The sequence below is a fragment of the Leucoraja erinacea genome, chromosome 20 (assembly GCF_028641065.1).
Source record: "Leucoraja erinacea ecotype New England chromosome 20, Leri_hhj_1, whole genome shotgun sequence".
Taxonomy (NCBI): domain Eukaryota; kingdom Metazoa; phylum Chordata; class Chondrichthyes; order Rajiformes; family Rajidae; genus Leucoraja; species Leucoraja erinaceus.
Genome location: NC_073396.1, coordinates 22,341,219 through 22,368,706, shown reverse-complemented (window position 1 = coordinate 22,368,706; position 27,488 = coordinate 22,341,219). Strand labels below are relative to the sequence as shown.

The following is a 27,488-nucleotide window of genomic DNA, read 5'->3' as shown; positions in this document are numbered from 1 at the left end:
TTTCAAATTTGTTCATTACTAAACCTTGTGGGAATATGAATGGCGATAAGAATGTAAGGAACGTTCATGGAGATATAGATAAACTTAGTGTTTTGAGTAAAAATGTAGCTGATTGAGTACAGTATAAAAAAGTGTGACTTTATATACTGTCAGAAAAAAAATACGAAGTGCTATTTCTATAAATGGTGAGAAGTTAGGAAATGTTGATACTTATAAGGACATGGACAGCCTTGTATATGCTGGAGTACCTCAGCGGGGCAGTCAAGATCTCTGGAGAAAAGGAATAGGTGATGTTTTGGGTCGAGACCCTTCTTCAGACTGTCCGAGGAAGGGTCTTGACCCGAAACGTCACCTATCTCCAGAGATACTGCCTGACCAGTTGAGTTTCTCCAGCGTTTTGCTATCTTCAGTGTAAATCAGCATCTGCAGATTCTTTCTACTCATTTCGACAGCATTGTACATATGTTGTTGAAAGTTAAATGTTACTGAAGCTGACAGTTAGGAAGGCAGATGGTATCTGACCTCAGTATTTCTAGAAATTTGGTAAAGTGACAAGTTGGTCTTTACTGAAAGAGGGTTTCAGTAAAGATGTTCAGGTACAATTATGCGAGACCTTGGTAAAACTACACCCAGTGTATCTTGTACAATTTTGGTTTCCTTTTGTAAAAAATATACATGTAGCTGCTGGGGAAAAAGTGGAGTAACGGTTTGCCTGCATGATTCTTGGGATGTTAGGTTTGATGTTTGAGAAATTGAATAAACAAAACCTCTATTCTCTGTAGAGTAGAACAATAACAATTGGCTTAGTTGAAACATTACAAAATTTGCCGAGGGCTAGATGGGGTAGACATTGGGAGGCTGTTTCCCCTGATTGAGTCATCGAGAGCCAGGGGTCACGGTCTTAACATAAGAGGTAGGCTATTTGCGACTCAAATTAGGAGAAATATTTTCACTCTAATGTTGGTGAATCTTTGGAATTTTCTACCCTGTGAAGGTTGCGGGATTTCACTCAATTGCATTCAAAGCAGAAAGTGATAACGTTTTGGAAATTAAAGGAATCTTAGATTATGGGGAATAGAGGAAGAACATGGTTTTGAGATAGATCAGTCATGATCTTGTTTCAAAGTGATAATTTAGCAGCAGGAGAGTGCAATATTTATCCTTTCGCCACATATGTTGCCTAATTTGCTGGAAATTTTTGGTAGCTTTGCTGTCATTATTACAAAATTCAAGCCAGTTACTCAAGATACTTTAACTGATAATCCATATGAAATGCAGTGTTTTATTCTACATTTTATAGAATCATTGGATAAATGGGAGCGTTTGACAGTAGCTGATGCTCTAGAGCCTGTCCAGTTTGAAGATGGGGAGAAAATTGTGGTCCAGGGTGAACCAGGCGATGACTTCTTCATTATCACAGAGGTAATATTATAAGGAGAGCTGCACTTGATGCTTTTCTAGAAACTTAAGTTTAAAACTTTTTTTAAATTTCTCAACTAGAACTCTGTTATCATTAGAATAAACTCTGTTGTCAAGGAAATGCAGTAGGCTATTTTCATAAAACTTTTTGTATTTGTGCTATTTGCTTACTGAAATGATATAATGGGGAGCACATTTTATTCCTGATACTTGAAAATGTATTTCCGATACTTCCGATTCCGGTTTATTTCCATGTGAATTCTTCCTATTCTTCTATAACTATTATCATTTGGAGGCTAATTTCGAAGTACTTCCGCACAATGGTTAGTTAATTAGAATTTAGAAGGCGAAGAGTGATCCTATGGAAATTTTACAGATTATGACGTTATGAGGCAAATAATTATTTTTAACCCACGGCGATAAATAAAATGGCACAAATTTAAGATAATCTCTGAAGTAAACTCACTACAAAAACATTCCATGGAGATGAAAGGAGAGTATTTGCAACTGCAATGGTACTGAAACTACACAATGCTTCAGATTGAGGATTAAGAATTGGATAACTACTTAAAATGGAAAGCTAATTAAACTTTGGTGGAAGTGAGAAGAAAATGGAAATAACTTATAAACAAGAAAATAGGAGCAGGAATAGGCCACCTGATTGCTCAAGCCTGCCCTGCTATTCTAAGTGATTGTGGCTGATCCACCCCAGCTTCCTCTCCGGGTCAGTTCCTCTCAACTCTCGTTTCCCTGGACTTCACAAAATTAAAATACCTCCTTTTAAACATCCAATGATCTAGCTTACATAACCATCCAGCCAATGAACTCTAGAAATTTAATCAAATCCAGTAAAAAGAAATATTACTGATAAGGTTTTGATGGTTTCTGCATTGTTACAAATGTTTTTATTCATTATTTAGTAACTTCTGCAGGTATGGTAATTGGAAGAACAGGAATATAGAAATGAAATCAAAGTGCTTGAAATACCTAGCAAGTCAGACCATCTCCATAGATACTCTCTGACTGGCTGAGTATTCACAGCATTTTCTCCATTTTAGATTTCCAGCCACTGCAGTATTTTTGCTTATACAGAGGTGTCAGCTTTGAGTTCTGTGATCTAACTAATTCTTGTTTGTAGAGAAAATACTGCTGTAGATTTGTTGTGTCAAATAACCTTTTCTTATGCTGTAACATTCGGTTATTCTTTGCATGGCTCCACAATGGTGCCTGTAATAAAATTAAATGAAATCTGTGTGGAATGTAGTTGCCTAACCACATATAATGGAATATTATCTTGATTTACCAGCATGACATCTAAATGTCTTTTCTGACCAGTGTTACAGGTACAGGAAACCTAAAAAAACACTTAGAAGGGATGCCAAAAAGTAGAATAATCGCAGTGGTCCAAGATTAATATGGTATAGCCACAATGTTCATTGCTTCTCTTTGAAGTATGTAAATAAAGGAACTGCTTTGCCAAACTTTTTAAATGTGCTCAGGGGCAATGATTCTGAAGAGATCCTGATGGATGTTGGCAACCTCGGTCGGTTCCAGAGGCATGTAAAGGCATTTAAGTTGCCAGTGCGTTGTGATTTTGATTGGAGAGGCATGCTAGTAGTTAGTGCATACCACTATTCAGGAACAAATGCTGTGCTCATCACCAATTCCAGAATCAGTTGTCCAAGTTGTTCTCTAATTTGTGGTAAAAGTAAGGCTTGATAAATGTACTGTGGATAAATGTTTCAACAGCTTCCTATGCTTGTCTTGCAAATGTTCAGAAAATGCCTAGGACCTGACTCCCTCTCCAATATATGGCACAACCTATGGATACAATGCCCTGAGATTTCTGGTGAATCTTTTATCTTTGTTTCTGAAACTGAAAACCCTCAATGGCTCCCAACTTTGGGTGGGCAGTTTGTGAGATGGCCTGTTCCCATTGCTGCTTATGCAAGCTTCTGACTCGTGGCTTTAAGTTTCTCAACACTATCATAAAACCTCAGCTTCACTTTGAGTGATCATGGGCCAGAGATTCCAAAAGTAACCCTTGTAATACTCCTCCTTCACTTTGAGCAGATGAGAGCTAGAGATTCAAAGGAGTTCAGTAGGTGTTGCATTTCTTCAGGGAGGATTTTAAGCACAGCCTTGCATCCTCTGTCCTCCTGGCAATCTTTTCTCATCTCCGGGTTCAGAATGGATATATGTTTTAGGAGTTATATATAGCATTCCCAACATAGCCAGCTGCATGTAGCTAGCTTTGACACTGAGAATTTGGGGTTATGAGTAGTAGCGATGCAAACGACCAACTTATTCTTGTGTCTCTAAGTTAACTCTAATGTTGATTTGTCAACTAAATATTGTCTGGGGAATCTCTTGGTTCTCTTTGAAAAGGACCTCAGAACTTTTAAATCCACCTAAGAGGGTGGATAGGACTAAAGTTTAATGTCTCATCATTAAAATTGAATATCCAAAACTGCAGTGCTCCGATGATACTGCACTGAAGTACCAACTACATACTTAAAATCTCTTGAGCAAGTCTTGATACAAAATCTCTCTGATATGGAGGTGACACGTTGTCACTGAGTTATAGGTGTGGTCGGTTCTGGCTGCTGCACAATATGATTAATCCAAACTTGGTGTTGTGAATTACACGAAGCCAAGACATGATTTGGGGGTTTATTTTACTTGCTGTTGTAGCAGTACCAAAATGTTTAATTTGTTAAGCTAAAGTGAAAAAAGCCTACAAGTTTAAATATAAGATTTATTACTGAAGTTAAAAAATCATACTGAGCTGTGTTTTATCATTTTAAAACGCCCTTTGCTTGCAAGGGAAACTTTTGCTAGTCTGCCCTTCTTATTTGATCTTTTCTTGCCATTTTATTGATAAAAGGGATCTTTGTTAGTTTTTTGAATACTGCAGCTTGAAGACTGTTGCTACATTATGTAAGTCAAGGAACGCAGACTTTCATTTTCATCATTTAAGAATATCATGCAGGCTAATGAATGAAGATACTTTTACCTCCAAGTTTTTCTTTCCTTAGTTAAAGTAACAGTTACATCATTGGAGCAATAAAATGCGTCTGCCAAGAGTTAAATTACTGACGCTAATGGAGTCAACTATTAAAATCTTGGAGGTTTTGAAATGCTTGTTTCCCACTGTTTTGAATTCATTCACAGTGTATCAACATGAATTCAAACCTTCCCAAGCCAAGCAGATGTGGAATGCATCTATCCTGTTCCAAAACTCTGGAGTTATCACGTATGAAATTTTTGAAATCTGACTGAAGAGCTGTCGTCACCATTTGATGATCATTACCATATACAAAGATGTTATGGCAAATAAGTTCGCATGACAGATGTAATGCTTTGTGCAGCTGAATTGTGGATTAGACCATTATATAGCGTATCCAATACTCAACATATGCACATTTTTTAATGCTTATTGGGTTTGATATTTTGTAGAGATTTTAGAGATTGGCAAGTCTCTGGTTTGCAGATGTGATTCATTGATGCTACTGCTTAAAGATAAAGATCTTAAGTTCTTTTTCAGTCCAATGTTAATAATTTTTAGACAAAAAAACAATAGGAAGTGTCTTCAGATTTTGTTGCATATATCTGAATTTTAATGCCAATCTGGCCATTTTTAAGGCTGCTTTAATGCGGTGACCAAATGGTCAAAATTGACTGAGAGTGTACAACAAAGTAGCTGGGAAAGACAAATTCATGTGTTTTAAAGCAAGTTGTAGCACACTGACAAGGACTGTAGTGTGTGTATTATTGATTGTGGATGTGCAGTTTGAGGATTCCAGCCAGTCGTACATTGAGTTTTTTTAGTTTGGAATGCCACTTCAATTCTTTTTGATTTTCTTTCCATCTGTGTTGTAACTCTCTCGTTTTGCATGATTGACCAGTAATTCAGCAAGGAGACACAACCAGTATTTTGGCAGTAGATTTGCTCTATTGCTGAGGAAGAATTTATGAATTTAAAGCTGAAGTTCTATATTTAAAATGCTCTTGATGGGAAACAACTGTCAGGAATGTCACAGTATAAGCCAGCTCAGTGTATCTAGATAAATATATAGTACCCCAGGAAGCATACTGCGTCCTTCGATATATTTTTTTTTTACAATGTATGCAGTCTAGAAGTGGACCACTTCTGCTCTGCTCCACTTGAACCTCCTACCTTCTTTCCGTAGCTAATTATTTTATAATTTTTCTACACAGTCTTGGGCAGCCTCCCCTTAAACACTTTATTTACTCTATATGGAAGTGCATTCTTATTATCATCATTCTCTAAATATATCATTTGGTGGCAAAAACAGGGAAGCAGACTATTATCTAAATGGTGGCCGACTAGGAAAAGGGGAGATGCAGCGAGACCTGGGTGTCGTGGTACACCAGTCATTGAAAGTAGGCATGCAGGTGCAGCAGGCAGTGAAGAAAGCGAATGGTATGTTAGGTTTCATAGCAAAAGGATTTGAGTATAGGAGCAGGGAGGTTCTACTGCAGTTGTACAGGGTCTTGGTGAGACCACACCTGGAGTATTGTGTACAGTTTTGGTCTCCAAATCTGAGGAAGGACATTATTGCCATAGAGGAAGTGCAGAGAAAGTTCACCAGACTGATTCCTGGGATGTCAGGACTGTCTTATGAAGAAAGACTGGATAGACTTGGTTTATACTCTCTAGAATTTAGGAGATTGAGAGGGGATCTTATAGAAACTTTACAAAATTCTTAAGGGGTTGGACAGGCTAGATGCAGGAAGATTGTTCCCGATGTTGGGGAAGTCCAGGACAAGGGGTCACAGCTTAAGGATAAGGGGGAAATCCTTTAAAACCGAGATCAGAAGAACTTTTTTCACACAGAGAGTGGTGAATCTCTGGAACTCTCTGCCGCAGAGGGTAGTCGAGGCCAGTTCATTGGCTATATTTAAGAGGGAGTTAGATGTGGCCCTTGTGGCTAAGGGGATCAGAGGGTATGGAGAGAAGGCAGGTACGGGATACTGAGTTGGATGATCAGCCATGATCATATTGAATGGTGGTGCAGGCTCGAAGGGCCGAATGGCCTACTCCTGCACCTAATTTCTATGTTTCTATGTATTTCATTTCATTATGACTATCTTTTAAGTATGACCTGGTTATGGTCTTCCCCATAATTGGAAACACACTGTATGTCTCTTGTCAAAAGACTTGATAAATTTATAAACCTCTAATAGGTAACCTGTTGGCTGCCTTTTCTCAGATGGAAATAAGCCCAATCTGTTTATCCTTTCCTGATATGTAGGATCTTCCCAATTTTGGTATCATTTTCTGTACATCTGCAACTTCCAAAAAATTGGCAGTCAAAACTGTGTGCAGAACTTTTGTTCAGTTCAATTAGGTAATTGTTTCATGTGTCAAAGCATGAAATGTATTTTACGGGAATCTGATGTGAATTAAATCGATTCACCTGATTGTGAATTAAATCGGCTGCCGATTGTAGCTGATTTCCTGTGACCAGGGCATCCCTGTGGTATGATTTTAATGATTGGCATACTGGTAATCCAAGATCCCTTTATTCCTCAATATATGTAGATTTGCACTTGCAGGTAATGCAAATATTTCCCACAAAATGTTTAGTGCCTCAGACTAGTTTTTGCTTTGTCCTATGCACCAGGGTACAATGATATTCCTTGTTCGCATAAAGCTCAGAGTAAACAATATGTTCACAGATGACACAAAGATAGGCGGAGTTGTTGATAGTGTCAAAGATAGTCTTAAACTGTAGAAAGATATCCATCTGTTTTTGTGAAGTGGACTGAAAAATAACCAATAGAATTTAATCCAGATTTGCAACAGAAAAATTCAAGTACCTGGGTATTCAAATTACGAGAAGACACAAATCATTATTTAGTGCCAATTTTATACCACTATTAAATAAACTGAATGATACGATTAAATTTTGGAAAACGCTTCCACTCTCATTGATAGGTAGAATTAACGCTATAAAAATGACTTTCTTACCACAATTAATATATTTGTTTCAAGCGATCCCAATATATATTCCAAAATATTTTTTCAAAAAATTAGATTCCACTATCACTAATTTTATATGGGACTACAGAACACATAGAATTCAACGAAAGCATTTGTGCAAATCTAAAGAAGTTGGGGGTTTATCATTACCTAACTTTATATATTACTACTGGGCAGTGCATATTAAGAACATAATATACTGGCTGGATAGTTCCACTCAGCAGTTGGAGTGGATAAGAATGGAGAAAGAGGAGTGCTATCCGCACGATATAGGAACGATCCTGCTCTCACCGATAAAATTGAATAGTATAATATATAAGAAGAACCCAATTATTCACAATATAATAAGAATTTGGAAACAAATAAAAATATCCTTGAAATTAAATAATTTATCAGTACTAACCACACAATTGAACAACCCCGCATTCAAACCTTCTCTCATCGACAACACATATCAACAATGGGATAGACTGGGGATTAGGAAAGTAGGGGATATGTATGAAGTGGGCAAACTGTTATCATTTCAACAATTAAAATTAAAATTTAAATTGAAGGATAATCAATATTTTAAATATATACAGGTATGTGACTTTATGAAGAAATATATACACAGATTTCAAACTATATTTTTAGATCCTTTAGAAGAAGCAATGAATATTAAGGCTGATTCACAAAAATTAATATCATACTTTTATAATAATATATTAAATAGAGAATCACCCTCAACAGAAGCATTAAGGGAAGATTGGGAACAAGAGCTAATGATAAAGATCTCGAAGGATAGATGGGAAAAGTATTTGATGAATACACATAACTGTTCTATTAATGCAAGACATAATTTAATTCAATTCAAATTATTACATAGACTATATTATTCAAAAACGAGGTTGAATAAATTTTATCCAAACGTCTCTTCCAGATGCGATAAATGTTTGTTTCAAAACGCTAATATAACACACTCATTTGTTGGATGTACAAAGTTGAATAAATTTTGGAGTGATATATTTGATATATTTACAAAGATTTTCAAGTCAAGAATAGAACCCAAAACTGAATGGATTATGTTTGGAATAATAGGAGAAGATACCAATTTAAATAAAGATCAAAATGTTTTTTTTAATTATGGGTTAATAATTGGAAAGAAATTGATACTTAAATTTTGGAAAAATACAACCACACCAACTGTTAAAATGTGGATTAGGAATATGATGGACATAGCACGCCTTGAAGAAATGAGACTCCGACTAATAGATAAATATGACCAATTCTTAAGGAGTTGGTCTACTTTCATCGACTTTTTGGAATCATGTGATGCAGCGGTACCGTAAGGATTGCTGATTTCAGTTAATGATGCGGATAGAGCTACATCTCCGAATACAGATTTGAAAAATTCTCTTTTAAGGGGCCTTCTCTTCTATTTCTACTTTCCACTTTCTCTCTTCCTTTTTTTATTTTTTATATACACACTTCACGTTTTTCTACTCTCTACCATCTATTTTTCCACTTTTTCCCCTTTCTATTGTTTTCTTTTTCTTGTCCTGCTTACTTTCTTCTTATAACATAAAACTAGAGGTTGTACATGGAATGGATTACGGTATTACATAGTTGGCACCTAAAATTAGGTGCCACTGTACTGTTTTGTGCTGTATTCACTTCTAATAAAATAAACAAAAACAAAAAAAAAGAATTTAATCCAGATAAATGTGAGGTGATGCATTTTGGGACCACTGATGAGGATCAGGCTCCATGGTTGGTAGGGGCTTAAGGATTATAGAAGGACCTAGTTCAATTCCACAGATCCTTGAAGATGGCAGGGTAGGTAGATAACCTGCTTAGGAAGGTATATGGATTTCTGGTTTTATTCAGTCAGGGCATTGAATACAAATGAGGGAGGGGTTTAAGATCCATGTTTGTCAACCTTGATCAGATCTCAGTTGAAGTGCTGCAGTTCTTGTCACAAAGGTAAAGGAATAATATGTTGGTGCTGGGAGAGTCAAAGAAACCTCACCTGGATGGAGCAGTTTGATTCAGAAGAGGGACTAGAAACATCAAGTCTGTTCTCCCTGGAATGGGAGAGGTTAAGCGGGGAAATGTTTGAAGTGTACAATATTATCAGGGGTATAGATATGGTAGACTGCAGGAACCCTTTCCCCATATCGGAAATAGATAAAACTAGAGGTCATGCTTTAGGGTAAGGGAGAATAAATTTAGAAGGATTATAAGGGGGGACTTTTGATTCCCAAGAGAGTAGTAAGTACTGGAATGCACTGCCTGAGAGAGGGTGCCCGACACCCTGTTGTAACTGGGTCACTAACAAAATATAAGAATTGTCCAGATGAGCAGTTGTGTCACTTAGGCATATTGACTAAGTGCCAGGTGATGGGATTAACACACTGGTTGATGTAGATGAGTTGGGCTGATTGGCCTGTTTCCGTGCTGCACAATTCTATCCGTGACCAGTAACTTATGACAAGAAAGGGTGGCACACTTCATGATGGTCTCATTTGCTTCAGAGGTACCAAGCACAGAATGGTTTTCCATATTCAGGACTATAATGTAATTAAAATGCACCATCATAAATGAATATAAATGGTCTGAAATTCTTTCATGATAAAATCCAGATCAACAACATCAACAAGTGCAAATTGGAAAATTGTTCAATGAATTATGGAATCACAACATTTTGGGTCGACCCTTCTTATTCCTTTGAAGATCTACATTTTTCCTGTCAGGGACTCTTTTGACAGAATATGGGCATACAGGCAATCTTCATACGAAGGTAATAAACGTTAAAATTAAGTTTTGTAAAATGGATTCACAAATTTACGACTCCAAATAAATGTGCATTACATATAGTCGATAACCTGGTGCGACTGGAAGTGAGCGTAAAAGGTGCTCATACCATGATAATGGCTACAGCTTGAAAAAGCCTACCACACACTGCACTTGTTTTTCAGTGATTTAGAGAGCAAACTAAATTACCACAAGAGGCATCTGGCTTCAAAGGTTGTGTGAGACTAAATAAAACATGTGTCTGCCTTGGTTAAGTTCTTTGTGGAAATTATTTATCACACTTTCCATCACTATTTTCCAATTTATATTTATGATGATGCATGGAATAATTTTCTAAAGCCTTTCTTCTGTGTGAGACCATTCTCACATAGTCAGCATCTGACACAGCTTGTCGCAATCCAGAAACAAATATGCCAAAATGCAATGAGGGTAGGGTTTTTATTTATATCAAGATCCAATGGCCAACTTTCAGATTGGGGCCACCTGCTAAAATTAGTGTATTAGGAACACCAGGTAGCAAACTCCTGTATAAAAAAAGCAGCAGAAAAACTGAACTTGGATTTAAAATATTTGGGATGGGTAATTAAGAAATATTTTAAGCCATGAAGACAGATGTGAATTTTATACTTGTTTGTCAAGAAGGATTAATGCCTTTTAATACGCTGTGCACTTTTGGGTTTTTAAGCCCACTCTGATCGTGAAATCTGATCTAATTTACAAATCATATTTGTACAAAAGAACTTCTCATTGTCCTTGAAACATGCTTAGAAAGCTTCCCAATTTTGTTTTTAAAGTGTAAATCACAATTAAGGAGGTGACATTGCAACCTGGGTTTGTGCACATGTTGAAAATGATGGTACAACCGACTGTTGAAGCAAAAACATGCCTATATTTGATAATTAAATGTTAAATATATTAAAGCTAACTGTACATTGTGACAATCATGGTGCTAGTGAGCCATTCCCGAGAGGGGCATTGCCACCCCTTACAGATTACACTTGGAACTTTTCTACTGCTAAGAACACAAGATATAGCAGCAGACACAGTCACTTGTTCCTAATCATTCAGTAAGATCATCACTGAAATAGTCAGTACCACTTCTTCATATATGATCGCAATTCATATATGGTCTAATACATCACAATTATGCCTCAATTTCATGGGATCCATTGGCTTAGTAAAAACAGATGAAAAATATTAATATATTTAATATCTTCCACCTCACTTGTGGCTCTGCTCAGAGAAGACCATGCTGATCTTTAATTGGACCTATTTTAGCCCCAGCTGCCCTTTACTCTTAATATACCTGTAGAATCTCAGAAGATTTTTGCTTTACCTTGTCTCCCACATTCTTTTCATGTTCTCAACTTGGCTTCCTAATTGTCACCTTAAATCTATACTCCTACACTTCTTGCCGAGAGATTTGGTTGATCCTGTGCCCAAATCTGATTTATGCTTCCTTTGTCCTGATCAGAGCCTTAACATCTTGAAGAGAGGCACATATGCATTAATGTACAAATAAGTTATTAATATAGTCTGATAATTTCTTAGTTATCTTATTTCCAGATTTCAGATAATTTAAGTACAGGGGCTTCCTGGGTTATGGGTGACTAGATTTGAAAAAAATCCTTTACGTAAATTCTCCCATATTTTTAACTCATTTTTCAAGTTAATGATTGGATGCAGTATACTATTGGTTTACTTATGGGTAATGTTGTGCTGATGAGTCAATGAAACAAAAGAATTGCAGCAAATGTTTATTGTGCGATACAATATGATTTATGATTTTTAAAAAAATGAATGTTTCTCGCAGACTGAGTAATAGGCTTGTGGACACCTCTCAGGAACGGAACCCTTAAGTAACCTAGAAGTCAACATACTCAATTACTATAATTGGGTTTGAACCCAAGTCTCTGGTTTGTGATGTAAACCTGTTGATATACATCCAGTAATATAAACCATTGTGCACTGCTTCCATTCAAGAATGCGTAATTCATGAAAATAACTTCTTAAATATTTGAAATGTATACAGATTTGTGCCTGGATTCTCTGAGATGTTATTGTAAAGGCAGTGTGCAAATGTATCAATTAATCTGTTTCATTATTGGCTACAAAGAATTCTTAATTAAGTGATCCATCTTGCAAATTGCCATTGTTTCATTCTTTTAATACAGTAAAATAAAATACTGGAAATATTCTGCAGTTCAGATCACACCTGTTGCAGGGTAACAAAGTTAGAATCTTGTGTTGGTGGCTTTGCTTCAAAACTAGTAAAGGCCCCAAGCTGGTTCCAGCAATTTGTTTTATTGGGGAATTTGCCAATCTGAATCATTTTGGATTTTGCAAAATTGTTTAACTTTGTTTTTGGTGTTGTATCATTCAACATAACTCTGACACCACTTTTCCTTTACCTGAATGTGATAATTATCATAGAAACATGGAAACATAGAAATTAGGTGCAGGAGTAGGCCATTCGGCCCTTCGAGCCTGCACCGCCATTCAATATGATCATGGCTGATCATCCAACTCAGTATCCCGTACCTGCCTTCTCTCCATACCCTCTGATCCCCTTGGCCACAAGGGCCACATCTAACTCCCTCTTAAATATAGCCAATGAACTGGCCTCAACTAGCCTCTGTGGCAGAGATCCAGAGATTCACCACTCTCTGTGTGAAAAAAGTTCTCCTCATCTCGGTTTTAAAGGATTTCCCCCTTATCCTTAAGCTGTGACCCCTTGTCCTGGACTTCCCCGTCATCGGGAACAATCTTCCTGCATCTAGCCTGTCCAACCCCTTAAGAATTTTGTAAGTTTCTATAAGATCCCCTCTCAATCTTCTAAATTCTAGAGAGTATAAACCAAGTCTATCCAGTCTTTCTTCATAAGACAGTCCTGACATCCCAGGAATCAGTCTGGTGAACCTTCTCTGCACTTTCTATGGCAATAATGTCCTTCCTCAGATTTGGAGACCAAAACTGCACGCAATACTCCAGGTGTGGTCTCACCAAGACCCTGTACAACTGCAGTAGAACCTCCCTGCTCCTATACTCAAATCCTCTTGCTATGAAAGCCAACATACCATTCGCTTTCTTTACTGCCTGCTGCACCTGCATGCCTACCTTCAATGACTGGTGTACCATGACACCCAGGTCTCGCTGCATCTCCCCCTTTCCCAATCGGCCACCATTTAGATAATAGTCTGCTTTCCCGTTTTTGCCACCAAAATGGATAACCTCACATTTATCCACATTATACTGCATCTGCCAAACATTTGCCCACTCACCCAGCCTATCCAAGTCACCTTGCAGTTTCCTAGCATCCTCCTCACACCTAACACTGCCCCCCAGCTTAGTGTCATCCGCAAACTTGGAGATATTGCCTTCAATTCCCTCATCCAGATCTTTAATATATATTGTAAATAGCTGGGGTCCCAGTACTGAGCCTTGCGGTACCCCACTAGTCACTGCCTGCCATTGTGAAAGGGACCCGTTTACTCCTACTCTTTGCTTCCTGTTTGCCAGCCAGTTCTCTATCCAACTACATCATAGCAGCTGTAGTGCATTGTGTACCTTACCTGACCATGAGGCCAGGACAATGCTGAGATACAGTGCCCTCCATAATGATTGGGACAGACACATCATTTATTTATTTGCCTCTGTACTCCACAATTTGAGATTTGTAATAGAAAAAAAAAATCACATGTGGTTAAAGTACACTTTGTCAGATTTTAATAGAGGCCATTTTTATACATTACGGTTTCACTATAGGGTGATTTCACTAAAGGTCACTGGAGCGTAGATCCGCACCCACGTGACCAAAATTCTCAAGTGGAGGACACTCGAGGGTTCCGGTACATGTTAGTGGATGGGAAAAAACGCAATTTCCCACCTGTTAAAAACATAGAAAACTGCGAGGTTGTGAGCTGCAATTTACTGTGCCAGTCGGGGTGACCGTGAGGCACAGGTACCTAGATTTACAGGGGAAAAAAAAAGATAGCAAGTAAGGTAAATTCAAGAGGGAACTGAAGGTGCCAAACCGACGGAAATGAACAGCCGACATTTGCCGTGGATATTTACAGGTCCAAATTTTGCTCGCTGAATTTCATCAAAAGTAAGGCATTATTAACTTACTTTTGATAATTTCAGCGAGCAAACGCGATAATTCCCGATATTTTGGACCTGTAAATATCCACGGCAAATGTCGGCTGTTCATTTCCGTCGGTTTGGCACCTTCAGTTCCCTCTTGAATTTACCTTACTTGCTATCTTTTTTTTCCCCTGTAAATCTAGGTAGCTGTGCCTCACGGTCACCCCGACTGGCATGTGGGTGCGGATCTACGCTCCAGTGACCTTTAGTGAAATCACCCTATATAGAAATTACAGCAGTGTTTATACATACCCCCCCCCCCCCCCCCCCCATTTCAGGGCACCATAATGTTTGGGAAACAGCAATGTAATGTAAATTAAAGTAGTCATGTTTAATATTTTGTTGCATATCCTTTGCATGCAATGACTGCTTGAGATCTGCGATTCATGGACATCAACAATTGCTTGGTGTCTTCTCTGGTGATGCTCTGCCAGGCCTCTATTGCAGCCATCTTTAACTTATGCTTGTTTTGGGGACCAGTCCCCTTCAGTTTTCTCTTCAGCATATAAAAAGCATGCTCAATTAGGTTCAGATCGGGTGATTGGCCACTCAAGAATGGAACATTTTTTAGCTTTGTAAAACTCCTTTGTTGCTTTATGGTATGTTTGGAATCATTATCTTGCTGTAGAATGAACCACCTACAATGAGTTTTGAGGCATTTGTTTGAAGGATGTGTCTGCATTTCAGAATTCATTATGATACTACCATCAGCAATTGTATCATCAATGAAGATAAGTGAGCCAGTACCTTCAGCAGCCATACATGCCCAGGCCATTACACACCCACCACTGTGTTTCACAGATGAGGTGGTATGCTTCGAATCTTGGGCAGTTCCTTCTCTCCTCCATACTTTGCTCTTGCCATCCCTCTGACATAAGTTCATCTTTGTCTCATCTTGTCTACAAGACCTTTTTCCAGAACTATGGTTGCTCTTTTAAGTACTTCTTGGCAAACTGTAACTTGGCCATCCTATTTTAGCGTCTAACCAGTGGTTTGCATCTTGCAGTGTAGCCTCTGTATTTCTGTTTATGACGTTTTCTGCGGACAGTGGTCATTGACAAATCCACACCTGACTCCTGAAGAGTGTTTCTGATCTGTCGGACAGGTGTTTGGGGATATTTCGTTATTATAGAGAGAATTCTTCTGTCATCAGCTGTGGAGGTCTTCCTTGGCCTGCCAGTCCCTTTGCGATTCGTAAGCTCACCAGTGCTCTCTTTCTTCTTAATGATGTTCCAAACAGTTGATTTTAGTAAGCCTAAGATTTGGCTGATGTCTCTAACAGTTGTATTCTTGTTTCTCAGTCTCATAATGGTTCTTTGACTTTCATTCGCACAACTTTGGTCCTCATGTTGATAAACAGCAATAAAAGTTTCCAAAAGTGATGGAGAGACTGGAGGAACGACTCTGTCCTGAAAAGACAGATAAAATACTCTTAAATCTGTGTTAGGGAGGCATTTAAACACACCTGAGTAATTACAAACACCCGTGAAGCCATGTGTCCCAAACATTACGTTGCCTTGAAATGGGTGGACTATGTATAAACACAGCTGTAATTTCTACATGGTGAAACCAAAATATATAAAAATACCCTTTAATAAAATCTGACAATGTGCACTTTAACCACATGTTTTTTTTCCTATTACAAATCTCAAATTGTGGAGTACAGAGGCAAATAAATAAATTATGTGTCTTTGTCCCAAACATTATGGAGGGCACTGTAGTTATTACTCTCAGTGAGTTATTTCAGGCAGGAGATGGGATGATGATTCCGACGCGTAAAATTTGACTTTCTCTATGGATTCATGGAACGTAATCCTTGCGTAAGTCGGGGAGTGCCTATCGATAGTTTTTGAATTATACATCCCACTCCACCTGTAATTCATTAACAATTAACTCTTTGTTTTGGGGGTTTACCTGGGTGTAAGCAAAGATCCTATAGTGGGATCTTTGGGTGTAAGATTGTTGGCTTCTGGTATGGACACATGCTCTTGATCAGAACTAAGAACCACATCGAGTGCCACATGCAACAACTGAGCCATTGAAAGTGCCCTCGTATAGGCTGCATGATTAATTTACTACTTTAATTCTGTGCAACGAAAGATACCAGCACTCCGTTTTAAATTGTCAGAATGTAACAATGCATATGCTTCAAGTGAGGCCCTCTTGGCACATTCCACCTATCTGGAATGAATAGCGACTAAAATTTGACCAGATAGATTAAAGGTGCCATTACCTTAAGCATACATTCCTATTGAGGCAAATCCCCTCAGGAATGCATGATTGATTATTAATTTAGTTGATAATGTTGCTGGGAAAAAAGATGCATTCACCAAGGTAATACATTTATATGATTCTATTTAGCTGACTTGTGCATCAAGATTATTTCACATCTTATCTGATGCAAAAACTATTGTAACAATAGGCTTTGTACTAGCTCTAGATTATAAACTAATAAAAATGCTGTCTTAAACACCATTATTTTATATTTGTAACCATAAGCACCATTGCTATTATATGGCTTCAGTATCAACAAGCCTTGCACTTTATAACCTGTAAAATACTTTTTTTTTAATCTTTCAGTAAGTTTTATCTTTATCGTTGATAAAGATGAAACCTTCTTAAATACAAATTAACTGCCTGTATTCCTTTGCTACCTAGTTTGTATTAATGAAAATATCATATGCAAACTGTAATTTAAAAATATCTCCCTACATATCCTGAAAAACAGTTTCATGCATTTTTCGACCATCCTCACAGTTGGCTTAACTTGATTCTATATCAGGATTTAATGAAGAAGCTTTCTTGTTTTATCTTATCCATGATCTCTGCCATTTTTGTAATTAGCGAAGCCAATTGGTTCAGAATTTCTTGTAGTCATTGTCCCACTACATGATAATTTTACTGTTGACTTGTTGGGTATTGCCTTGGAGTTGAGAATGACTTGCTACCACTCAAGTTATTTGTTTTCTGAGGAGAGATGATCCAAAAACAAGATCAGATGGAGCTGGAGATGCTTGATGGGGTTGTGTGGATGGATGGTATAGCAGATGGCGTACTCCTTCCACCATTTGGATTTGCCTCCTAAACAAAGCTTTTCAGGTTTTCATTACCAGGCAGAGAGGAACACCGGTAGAGTTGCTGGCAGCACTAGAGTCCCTGGTTCGATCCTAACTATGGGTACTGGTTGTACGGACTTTGTACATTCTCCCTGTGACTGTGGGTTTTCTTCAGGTGCTCTGGTTTCCTCCCACATTCTAAAGACATGTGCATTTGTAGATTAATTGACTTCTGTAAATTGCCCCTAGTGTGTAGAATGGTGCAGGTGTACGGGGTGATCGCGGTCGGTGCGGACTTGGTGGGCCGATAAGTCTGTTTCCATGCTGCATCTCCAAATCTAAAGTCTAAAGACACGCTAAATGCCATTCCATTTGGATTTCAATTCAATGAATTGATTATCATGATAACTATTATGGCCCAGTACTCCCCACCATTCAGTGGAGAAGTTACATATCTTCAAAGAATCTTTGAGAAAGGTTCATGCCCTCATGCTTAATAAATAACTCATGAATGAGTCGATAGTGACTTGTGGCTCAGCGTTTGATTGTGTACATAAACAAGTGATGTCTGTACACCGCAGCTCGATGACTGAGATTGCGTGGCCTTGGTTATATAATGGAGGTGATATAATTTGAAAAAATTCCCATTTGTTAAGCTGAAGTGTTGCATTGTGGCAAGGAAGCCAAGTGTTGGGGCTTTGCCATCGTCTTGTTGAACACCAGTCTGCATTGAGATTGGATCTGCAGACGACTTGGTTAAAATCACAAACTCCATGCCATCAAGGAGCAGACAGGATGAGGATACATTTCTGAAAGCAGACAATTTTGAGTAGGATATATGTTTTCAGTTGACAGGAGAAGTTTTCTGAGATGGGTGATGATGTTGGAGTGGTATCTGAAGGCTCCAGATGTCTTTTTTGAGTGGTAGATGTTGCTTCCTGCCTTTCTCTCAGAGTTGTCACACAATGAAGATCATGTCCATTGTGCCCATTGGCCATAATCATTCAACGAATATATTTGGAGGAAAATATGTCCCAGACCTTTTTTGTTCCTGAAATGAGTGGTGCAGTGAAGATCCTGTAGCAAGCATATGGAGAATGGAAGGATGAAGTGTATCAGAGGTTCTAACTTGGCTTTTTAATAATTCAGGTGAAGGAATTAGAAAGTCAAGATGTAATATACCTTGAATATGCTCTCTGTGGTATCTGATTGGTTTTGGGAAAGGGTTAATAAACGGCTATCGGATCACTCCTTGCAGATACTAGGCGCTTATTGCAGTCTCAGACTGAGTTAGTTGGACAAATTCCTTGAAGTTTCATCAAAACACCTCTGTGTTTTAAATGCCAGTTTTTGAGACATAACCTGCAAGATTTGACCTTTATGGCCTGTTTCATACAATAAGCAATTGAAATACCAATATTTTCCTCTTTGTTTAATTTTGACTTTTAGTTAAATTATACTAACCACTTTCCAAATGGGTAATTTTTCTTATATTTTTGGAACCCAATGTGACTTTTCAAGTAACAATGTTTGGCCTTTAGTGGATTAGATGAATTCAATCACTAGCTTATTGTTTGCTACAGATGGCTCACAACGTTGAAATTTTAGTTTTGACCTCTTCGCGTCTGACGCAATTTCACTGATTTATTTTTTAAATATAGGTTTGGAATTTTCTGGGTAGTTGGTTGCGTAAGCTTTCCCCAAAAATCATTTGAATCATTCTTGAACAAAGATGTTTTCATTTATTATCTTTTACAACAGACCTTTGAGCACTTTACATAGAAACATAGAAATAGAAATTAGGTGCAGGAGTAGGCCATTCGGCCCTTCGAGCCTGCACCGCCATTCAATATGATCATGGCTGATCATCCAACTCAGTATCCCGTACCTGCCTTCTCTCCATACCCTCTGATCCCCTTAGCCACAAGGGCCACATCTAACTCCCTCTTAAATATAGCCAATGAACTGGCCTCAACTACCCTCTGTGGCAGAGAGTTCCAGAGATTCACCACTCTCTGTGTGAAAAAAGTTCTTCCCATCTCGGTTTTAAAGGATTCCCCCCTTATCCTTAAGCTATGACCCCTTGTCCTGGACTTCCCTAACATCGGGAACAATCTTCCTGCATCTAGCCTGTCCAACCCCTTAAGAATTTTGTAAGTTTCTATAAGATCCCCTCTCAATCTCCTAAATTCTAGAGAGTATAAACCAAGTCTATCCAGTCTTTCTTCATAAGATAGTCCTGATCCCAGGAATCAGTCTGGTGAACCTTCTCTGCACTCCCTCTATGGCAATAATGTCCTTCCTCAGATTTGGAGACCAAAACTGTACGCAATACTCCAGGTGTGGTCTCACCAAGACCCTGTACAACTGCAGTAGAACCTCCCTGCTCCTATACTCAAATCCTTTTGCTATGAAAGTGAACATACCATTCGCTTTCTTTACTGCCTGCTGCACCTGCATGCCTACCTTCAACGACTGGTGTACCATGACACCCAGGTCTCGCTGCATCTCCCCCTTTCCCAATCGGCCACCATTTAGATAATAGTCTGCTTTCCCGTTTTTGCCACCAAAATGGATAACCTCACATTTATCCACATTATACTGCATCTGCCAAACATTTGCCCACTCACCCAGCCTATCCAAGTCACCTTGCAGTCTCCTAGCATCCTCCTCACAACTAACACTGCCCCCCAGCTTAGTGTCATCCGCAAACTTGGAGATATTGCCTTCAATTCCCTCATCCAGATCATTAATATACAATCTTAAGCATCTGTAATTGGTATAATATGTGGTTTTCTAAAGCCTTCGACTATTAGTGATATTTTCAGAAAGATAAACACTACATCAACAAAGCTACTAAAATACCCAGACAAAGCTACTAATAGTAAGGACACTGCATATGGAATTGGAGGGGCAAGAGGTGGAGGTGTTGCATTGCTTGTCAGGGAAGATATTACAGCAGTGCTTTAGCAAGATAGATTGGAGGGCTCGTCTAGGGAGGCTATTTGGGTGGAACTGAGAAGTGGGAAAGGTGTAGCAACACTTATAGGGGTGTATTATAGACCGCCAAATGGGGAGCGAGAATTGGAAGAGCAAATATGTAAGGAGATAGCAGTTATTAGTAGCAAGCACGAGGTAGTGATTGTGGATAGGTATATGGATGGGAAAGGAATGGAGGGTTATGGTCTGAGTGCAGGTAGATGGGACTAGGAGAAAATAATTGTTTGGCACGGACTTGTAGGGCCGAGATGGCCTGTTTCCATGCTGTTATTGTTATATGTTATAATGTGGGGTAAGTGTAGTTCTATGAAGAACAAACTGAAAGAGAGAATTTCTAAGTATCAGCAGCAGCTAATCTGTAGCCAGCTACCTGTGTCACATGGTTGGGAGGAGGGGTGTAGTTGGACTAATGCCAATGGTTACAGCAGCAGAGCGGATCAAAATGGGTAGATGAGAACTGCCAGCACAAATGCTAAGAGCAGGAGGAGGTTGGTATAGTTGACTATTATAGCAAGCTTATAATCATTATGTATCATTAATAAAGATAGACACAAAGTGTTGGAATAACTCAGCGGGTCAGGCAGCATCTCTGGAGAAAATGTTTAGGTGACATTTCAGGTGCTGCCTGACTCGTTGAGTTACTCCAGCACCTTGTGTCAATGTTTGGTATAGACCAGCATCTGCAGTTCATTTTTATTGCATAATGTATCATTAATCAACTCTTGGATTAAGCTATAGATGCGTAATCTAAGATCTGACTAAAGTGAATTAACATGTTAATAGAAACTTTTGTTGATTGTGCCTTTGCTCAAATGTCAGGAGTTCTAATGCAACAGTATTAAAAATGCACTTAAAATGCAGTTTTAAATTAAGAAAATGAAACACCACTGGGTTTGTTTCTTTTTTTTTTAATGTTTCTATTATTCTTGACATTCCTAATTTGTCTACCATCTCTATTTTTCAACATTAGTTAAATATTAACTAAAATATCTTACCTTTTTTAATTGCTCTACAATACTCCTCAAACTTTCAAAGATTATTTTTTTTCCTTTGCAGCAAGCCACTCCACAATTTGATCTGTAGTTAACTGAAATGCAAAAATGTGACTGGTTGGCCAAATGTGGTATGTAGGACCTACCAAGATCTGCCAAATAAATATTCTCACTAGCCGTCTTTGAAAACCAGGCAATTAAACTTGTCTGCAGTTGAGAAGGATGTATTTAAGTTATTAAATGCCGCATTTGTGGTTTTCATTGTAAGATATATTTGTAATAAGTTAAAAAAAAAAAAGCAGTATAACATGCATTATATTCTGCAGTGTTGAGTACATGCCCAATTGGGGATTTTAGTTTGTGGCTTCTGATTGTACTTTATTTGGTTAACTGCTAAACCAAGACCAAAGTTCTGAAAACAATTAATATAATCTGGCACCTGAATCAAATGTTATTGTAAACCAAGCTGAGTGAATTCTACCTTTATTCTTAATGGTATTCATTATTTTGACCCTATAATCTTTTAAACCAGTCACTGATTTTGAAGCTAGTTGTCAAAAAATAAACGTGAAGAAGTATCTGCCCAAGGCAAGATATATATGCACGCATACAAGTCTGTGCTTGTTTAAGACCTCATTGGAAGGTACGACGTATTCAATAGAGCAATTGGTGTGGAAGCATTTGCACTTTCATAGAACTTTTTTTTAATCACAATTTTTTTTTAATGGAAGGCGGATGATAAAGTAATTAGCGATCAGACTGGGAAATATCTACCTGGAAACTAAATAAGTATTGATTGCAAAATATTCCATATTTTTACTTTCACTATGTAATAAGATATTAAGTAGTTGGGTCTTCTCACTGACAAAGTGATATTTAAGCATTTTCATTTCTGGATTGGGCCCACAGTGGATTTTATTTTGTTATCCTGGATGACTGCTGCTGTTAGTTTTTAGTAACCCTTTGTCTTCTCACAGAATATAGTCAGCAAGATGATTCTTTGTTTTAATAGCAGTGAATAGAAACCTACAATATCGGCCCGAATAAGGTGTAAAACTTGGCAGAACAACTTAGTTAAGTGAACAGTGCAAAAGATTCTGCCATTCTCCACATTGAATTAGTTTAGGAAAAATTCAGAGGCGACCTTACAGAATTTTTGAAAACATAATTTTCTGATTCTGAAAGACTGATCCTTCTAGATACACAGGGAATGTTTTGATTTTAGCTTGCAATTGAAAAACAAGTTGACAGTACTTCAAACTTGCCACTTTCAGGCTTACCTGTTGCTCATTCAAATTTCAAAGGTGGGAGCAACTCGGGGCACCAAGAATTGGAGTGAGTAATGCAGCATCTCCTCAGGTAGGCTGAGCTGAGAATTAAAAGCAACTAGGTCTATCCCAGCACTACCAGCAAGTCCCAACAATTTAGTGAAATAGTAATGCTCCCCAAAAAATGTTCCCGGCAGAAGGGTTGGTGTGGATCAGGAAAACAGATCTGGAAATTGCCCATCCTGGTTCGCCTCATATCATTTAGCACCGACATTTTTAATAAAACACTGAAATTCTCTAAAACAAGAGAAAAAAACTGGAGACTCTCAGCAGATCAGGCTGCATCCGTGAAAAGAGAAATAGAGTTAGCATTTTCACTTCAAGACTATGTCAGAAGTTACTATGGTTGTGGTTTAACTTATGGCTGCATTTTCGATAGAAAACTATCAGATATATGACTTGTCTAGAGTGCAAAACATTAGCTCAATGGTACAGGAAAAATAATGGGATTTTTAACCTGCGTACGTTATATTAAGATAGACACAAAATGCTGGAGAAACGTCACCCATTCATTCTCTCCAGTTACTCCAGCATTTTGTGTCTATCTTTGATTTAAACCAGCATCTGCAGTTCTTTCCCATACATTATATTAAATGCCTTCAGTAGTTGAAATCGGTTTCAGCGCTCTATACCAAAATACTTTGGTCACTTCAAATAAGTTACTTGATTTATGCTGCCTCACCCGCTGAGTTCCCCCAGCATTTTTGTGTACCTTCAAATAAGTTATATATCAGTATGTTTTAGCCTCGATATCCATTCTCAAACCCAAACCCCTATGTATGCACATCTCAATTTTAATTTGAGTAGAGCTGGACACGCTTGGAAACTCTAAATCGGGAAAGCGTTCTTATTTTGACTTGTTGCAGTTGGTATACATTATGCAATGGTATTATTTTGTAATTTAAAATACTTGTAGAAATCTATCAATTTCTGGTTTTGCTTTCACTACACCTGGAATTGCCTGCTATAGAAGACTGAAAATCTGTCGAATCAATGTAAAATTATGACTTTAAAAATCATTGACGCAGAGAGAAGGGGTCCTTGTACAGATCACCCTTCTTATTATCTTTTCCTTTTATAATCGGAAGGATCTTCTTCTATAGATCAACCTCCAAGGGGTTGGACAGGCTAGATGCAGGAAGATTGTTCCCGATGTTGGGGAAGTCCAGGACAAGGGGTCACAGTTTGAGGATAGAGGGGAAATCCTTTAGGACCGAGATGAGAAAAACATTTTTCACACAAAGAGTGGTGAATCTCTGGAACTCTCTGCCACAGAAGATAGTTGAGGCCAGTTCATTGGCTATATTTAAGAGGGAGTTAGATGTGACCCTTGTGTCTAAAGGGATCAGGGGGTATGGAGAGAAGGCAGGTACAGGATACTGAGTTGGATGATCAGCCATGATCATATTGAATGGCGGTGCAGGCTCGAAGGGCCGAATGGCCTCCTGCACCTATTTTCTATGTTTCTAATTCATTAAACATGAAAACTAAACTTTACTGAGACAGTGCGGAAACAGGCCATTCAGCCCACGGATTCCATGCCGACCAACGATTAGCCTCTACACTAACACTATCCTACACTAGGGTCAATTTACAATTTTTTGCCAAACATAGAAACGTAGAAAATAGGTGCAGGAGTAGGCCATTCGGTCTTTCGAGCCTGCACCGCCATTCAATATGATCATGGCTGATCATCCAACTCAGTATCCTGTACCTGCCTTCTCTCCATACCCCCTGATCCCTTTAGCCACAAGTGCCACATCTAACTCCCTCATAAATATAGCCAATGAACTGGCGTCAACTACCTTCTGTGGCAGAGAGTTCCAGAGATTCACCACTCTCTCGGTGTGAAAAATGTTTTTCTCATCTCGGTCCTAAAAGATTTCCCCCTTATCCTTAAACTGTGACCCCTTGTTCTGGACTTCCCCAACATCGGGAACAATCTTCCTGCATCTAGCCTGTCCAACCCCTTAAGAATTTTGTAAGTTTCTATAAGATCCCCCCTCAATCTTCCAAATTCTAGCGAGTACAAGCCGAGTCTATCCAGTCTTTCTTCATATGAAAGTCCTGACATCCCAGGAATCAGTCTGGTGAACCTTCTCTGTGCTCCCTCCATGGCAAGAATGTATTTTCTCAGATTAGGAGACCTAAACTGTACGCAATACTCCAGGTGTGGTCTCACCAAGACCCTGTACAACTGCAGTAGAACCTTACTGCTCCTATACTCAAATCCTTTTGCATGAATGCTAACATACCATTCGCTTTCTACACTGCCTGCTGCACCTGCATGCCTACTTTTAATGACTGGTGTACCATAACACCCAGGTCTCGTTGCATCACCCCTTTTCCTGATCGGCCATCACTTTCCTGTTTTTGCCGCCAAAGTGGATAACCTCACATTTATCCACATTATACGGCATCTGCCATGCATTTTTCCCACTCACCCAGCCTATCCAAGTCACCTTGCAGTCTCCTAGAATCCTCCTCACAGCTAACACTGCCCCCCAGCTTCGTGTCATCCGCAAACTTGGAGATGTTGCATTCAATTCCCTCATCCAAATCATTAATATATATTGTAAATAGCTGGGGTCCCATTACACTACATTAGCTACCCTCCAATCCTCAGGAATTACTCCAGAATCTAAAGAGTTTTGAAAAATGATCACTAATGCATCCACTATTTCTGGGGCTACTTCCTTAAGCACTCTAGGATGCAGCCTATCTGGCCGTGGGGATTTATCGGCCTTTAATCCATTCAATTTACCTTACACCGCTTCCCGGCTAACCTGGATTTCACTCAGTTCCTCCATCTCATTTGACCCCCGGTCTCCTGCTATTTCCGGCAGATTATTTATGTCTTCCTTAGTGAAGACAGAACCAAAGTAGTTAGTTAATTGGTCTGCCATGTCCTTGTTCCCCATGATCAATTCACCTGTTTCTGACTGCAAGGGACCTACATTTGTTTTAACTAATCTTTTTCTCTTCACATATCTATAAAAACATTTGCAGTCAGTTTTTATGTTCCCTGCCAGTTTTCTTTCATAATCTATTTTCCCTTTCCTAATTAAGCCCTTTGCCCTCCTCTGCTGGACTGTGAAGTTCTCCCAGTCCTCTGGTAGGCTGCTTTTTCTGGCTAATTTGTATGCTTCATCTTTTGTTTTGATACTATCCCTGATTTCCCTTGTTATCCACTACCTTCCCTGATTTATTCTTTTGCCAAACTGGGATGAACATTTGTTGTAGTTCATCCATGCAGTCTTTAAATGCCTTCCATTGCATATCCACCGTCAATCCTTTAAGAATCAATTGCCAGTATATCTTGGCCAATTCACGTCTCATACCGTCAAAGTTACCTTTCTTAAGTTCAGAACCCTTGTTTCTGAATTAACTATGTCACTCTCCATCCTAATGAAGAACTCAACCATATTATGGTCACTCTTGCCCAAGGGGCCACGCACAACAAGACTGTCCAAAGCCACTAACTTACAAACCTGTATGTCTTCGGAGTGTGAGAGGAAACCGGAGCAGCCAAAGAAAATACACAGTCACAGAGAAAATGAACAAGCACCGTACAGATAGCAGTCAGCATCAAACCTCTGGCACTGTAAGGCAGCAAGTCTCCCGCTGCAGCGCCGTGTCACCCCCCCTAAATTGAACTTATTGTTCAATTTAAGTGGCACCCTTCCTGAAGCAGTGTAGGTGAATATTTTCCGATTTTTCCATGACTTTCTATGCACAAACGCTCTTCATTTATCATTGTCATGTTATCTTGTTTGACAGTAAGTAATGTATTAAGCAATCAGATGCTTTTGCATAAATTGCTGAACTGCTCTGCTGGTATAGATGAAGGCAAATAAGGGCATTCTGTTCTGTTAGATGTGACTCACTGTTAAATGGTATTCTGTAGACAATCAAACTGACCTTTCAGAGTGGCTTTCTGTGGGAAGAAACTTCTGGGGGGAGAAATCAATGCCATTTGGACATTTTTATGATTAAATTAGATTAGTTTATTATTGTCAGCAGTTGGGATTTAAGGCTACTTCACATGATATGCAAGGACACAAACTTTCCAGATCAGCATATAACCTGCTACACTATTCCAAGTATAAAAGAGAGTTTTATACTTGTATATTCAAATGATGCAGGCATTAATTGTTAATGCCACCGCCTCCTCCACTCAACAGTTATTACTCAGAATAATTTTCATAACACAGTTGTAAAGCAACTTTGAAGCTTAGATGAAAGATTGAAGAGAATGGGATGGTGTGCTCTATATTCTGGTGATGGCAAGAGAAATAATTTAGTTAAAAAGAAACGACTGCAAATGCTGTTAATCTGAAATCAAATCTGAAAGGACACAAACATGTCATTGTCTTTAAGAAAAAAAGTATGTAAGAATCCTTTGTGGCATCTGTGAAGTGAAATATGAGTCAGCTTTATAATAAGGTTGAATGAAGCAGGGGTTGGGAATAAGCATTCTTGGAAAAGATGTGATAACTGAAATAGTACGCAGGAAAAATATATTTAAAAAATACTAATGAAAAATAACTCTAAAATACTGGAAATGCACAGTTTAATCACTATGAGGAAAGAACACATGTTTTTGTGTGGGGGTATTTGGAAATAGGAAAGTGTTCCAGAACTCTTTGACAGCAAGGCCTGTGTACAAACTGCTCATTTTGAAAATGGTTCCTGCATCCACCTGATGCAAAGTGGCAAGGCAGTCTGTGGTCCATGCATGACTTAG

The 27,488-nt window shown here is 38.5% G+C and overlaps 1 protein-coding gene across 2 annotated transcripts in view; it reads left to right on the top strand.

Annotated features, from left to right (window-relative positions):
- The window catches only part of prkar1b (protein kinase, cAMP-dependent, regulatory, type I, beta), a 101,059-nt gene that overhangs the window by 67,650 nt on the left and 5,921 nt on the right, over positions 1–27,488 (top strand). For both annotated transcript variants that reach the window (XM_055651628.1, XM_055651629.1), the window contains one exon: positions 1,301–1,422. In XM_055651628.1, the coding sequence (XP_055507603.1) occupies positions 1,301–1,422 (122 nt within the window). The remainder of the gene's footprint in view (positions 1–1,300; positions 1,423–27,488) is intronic.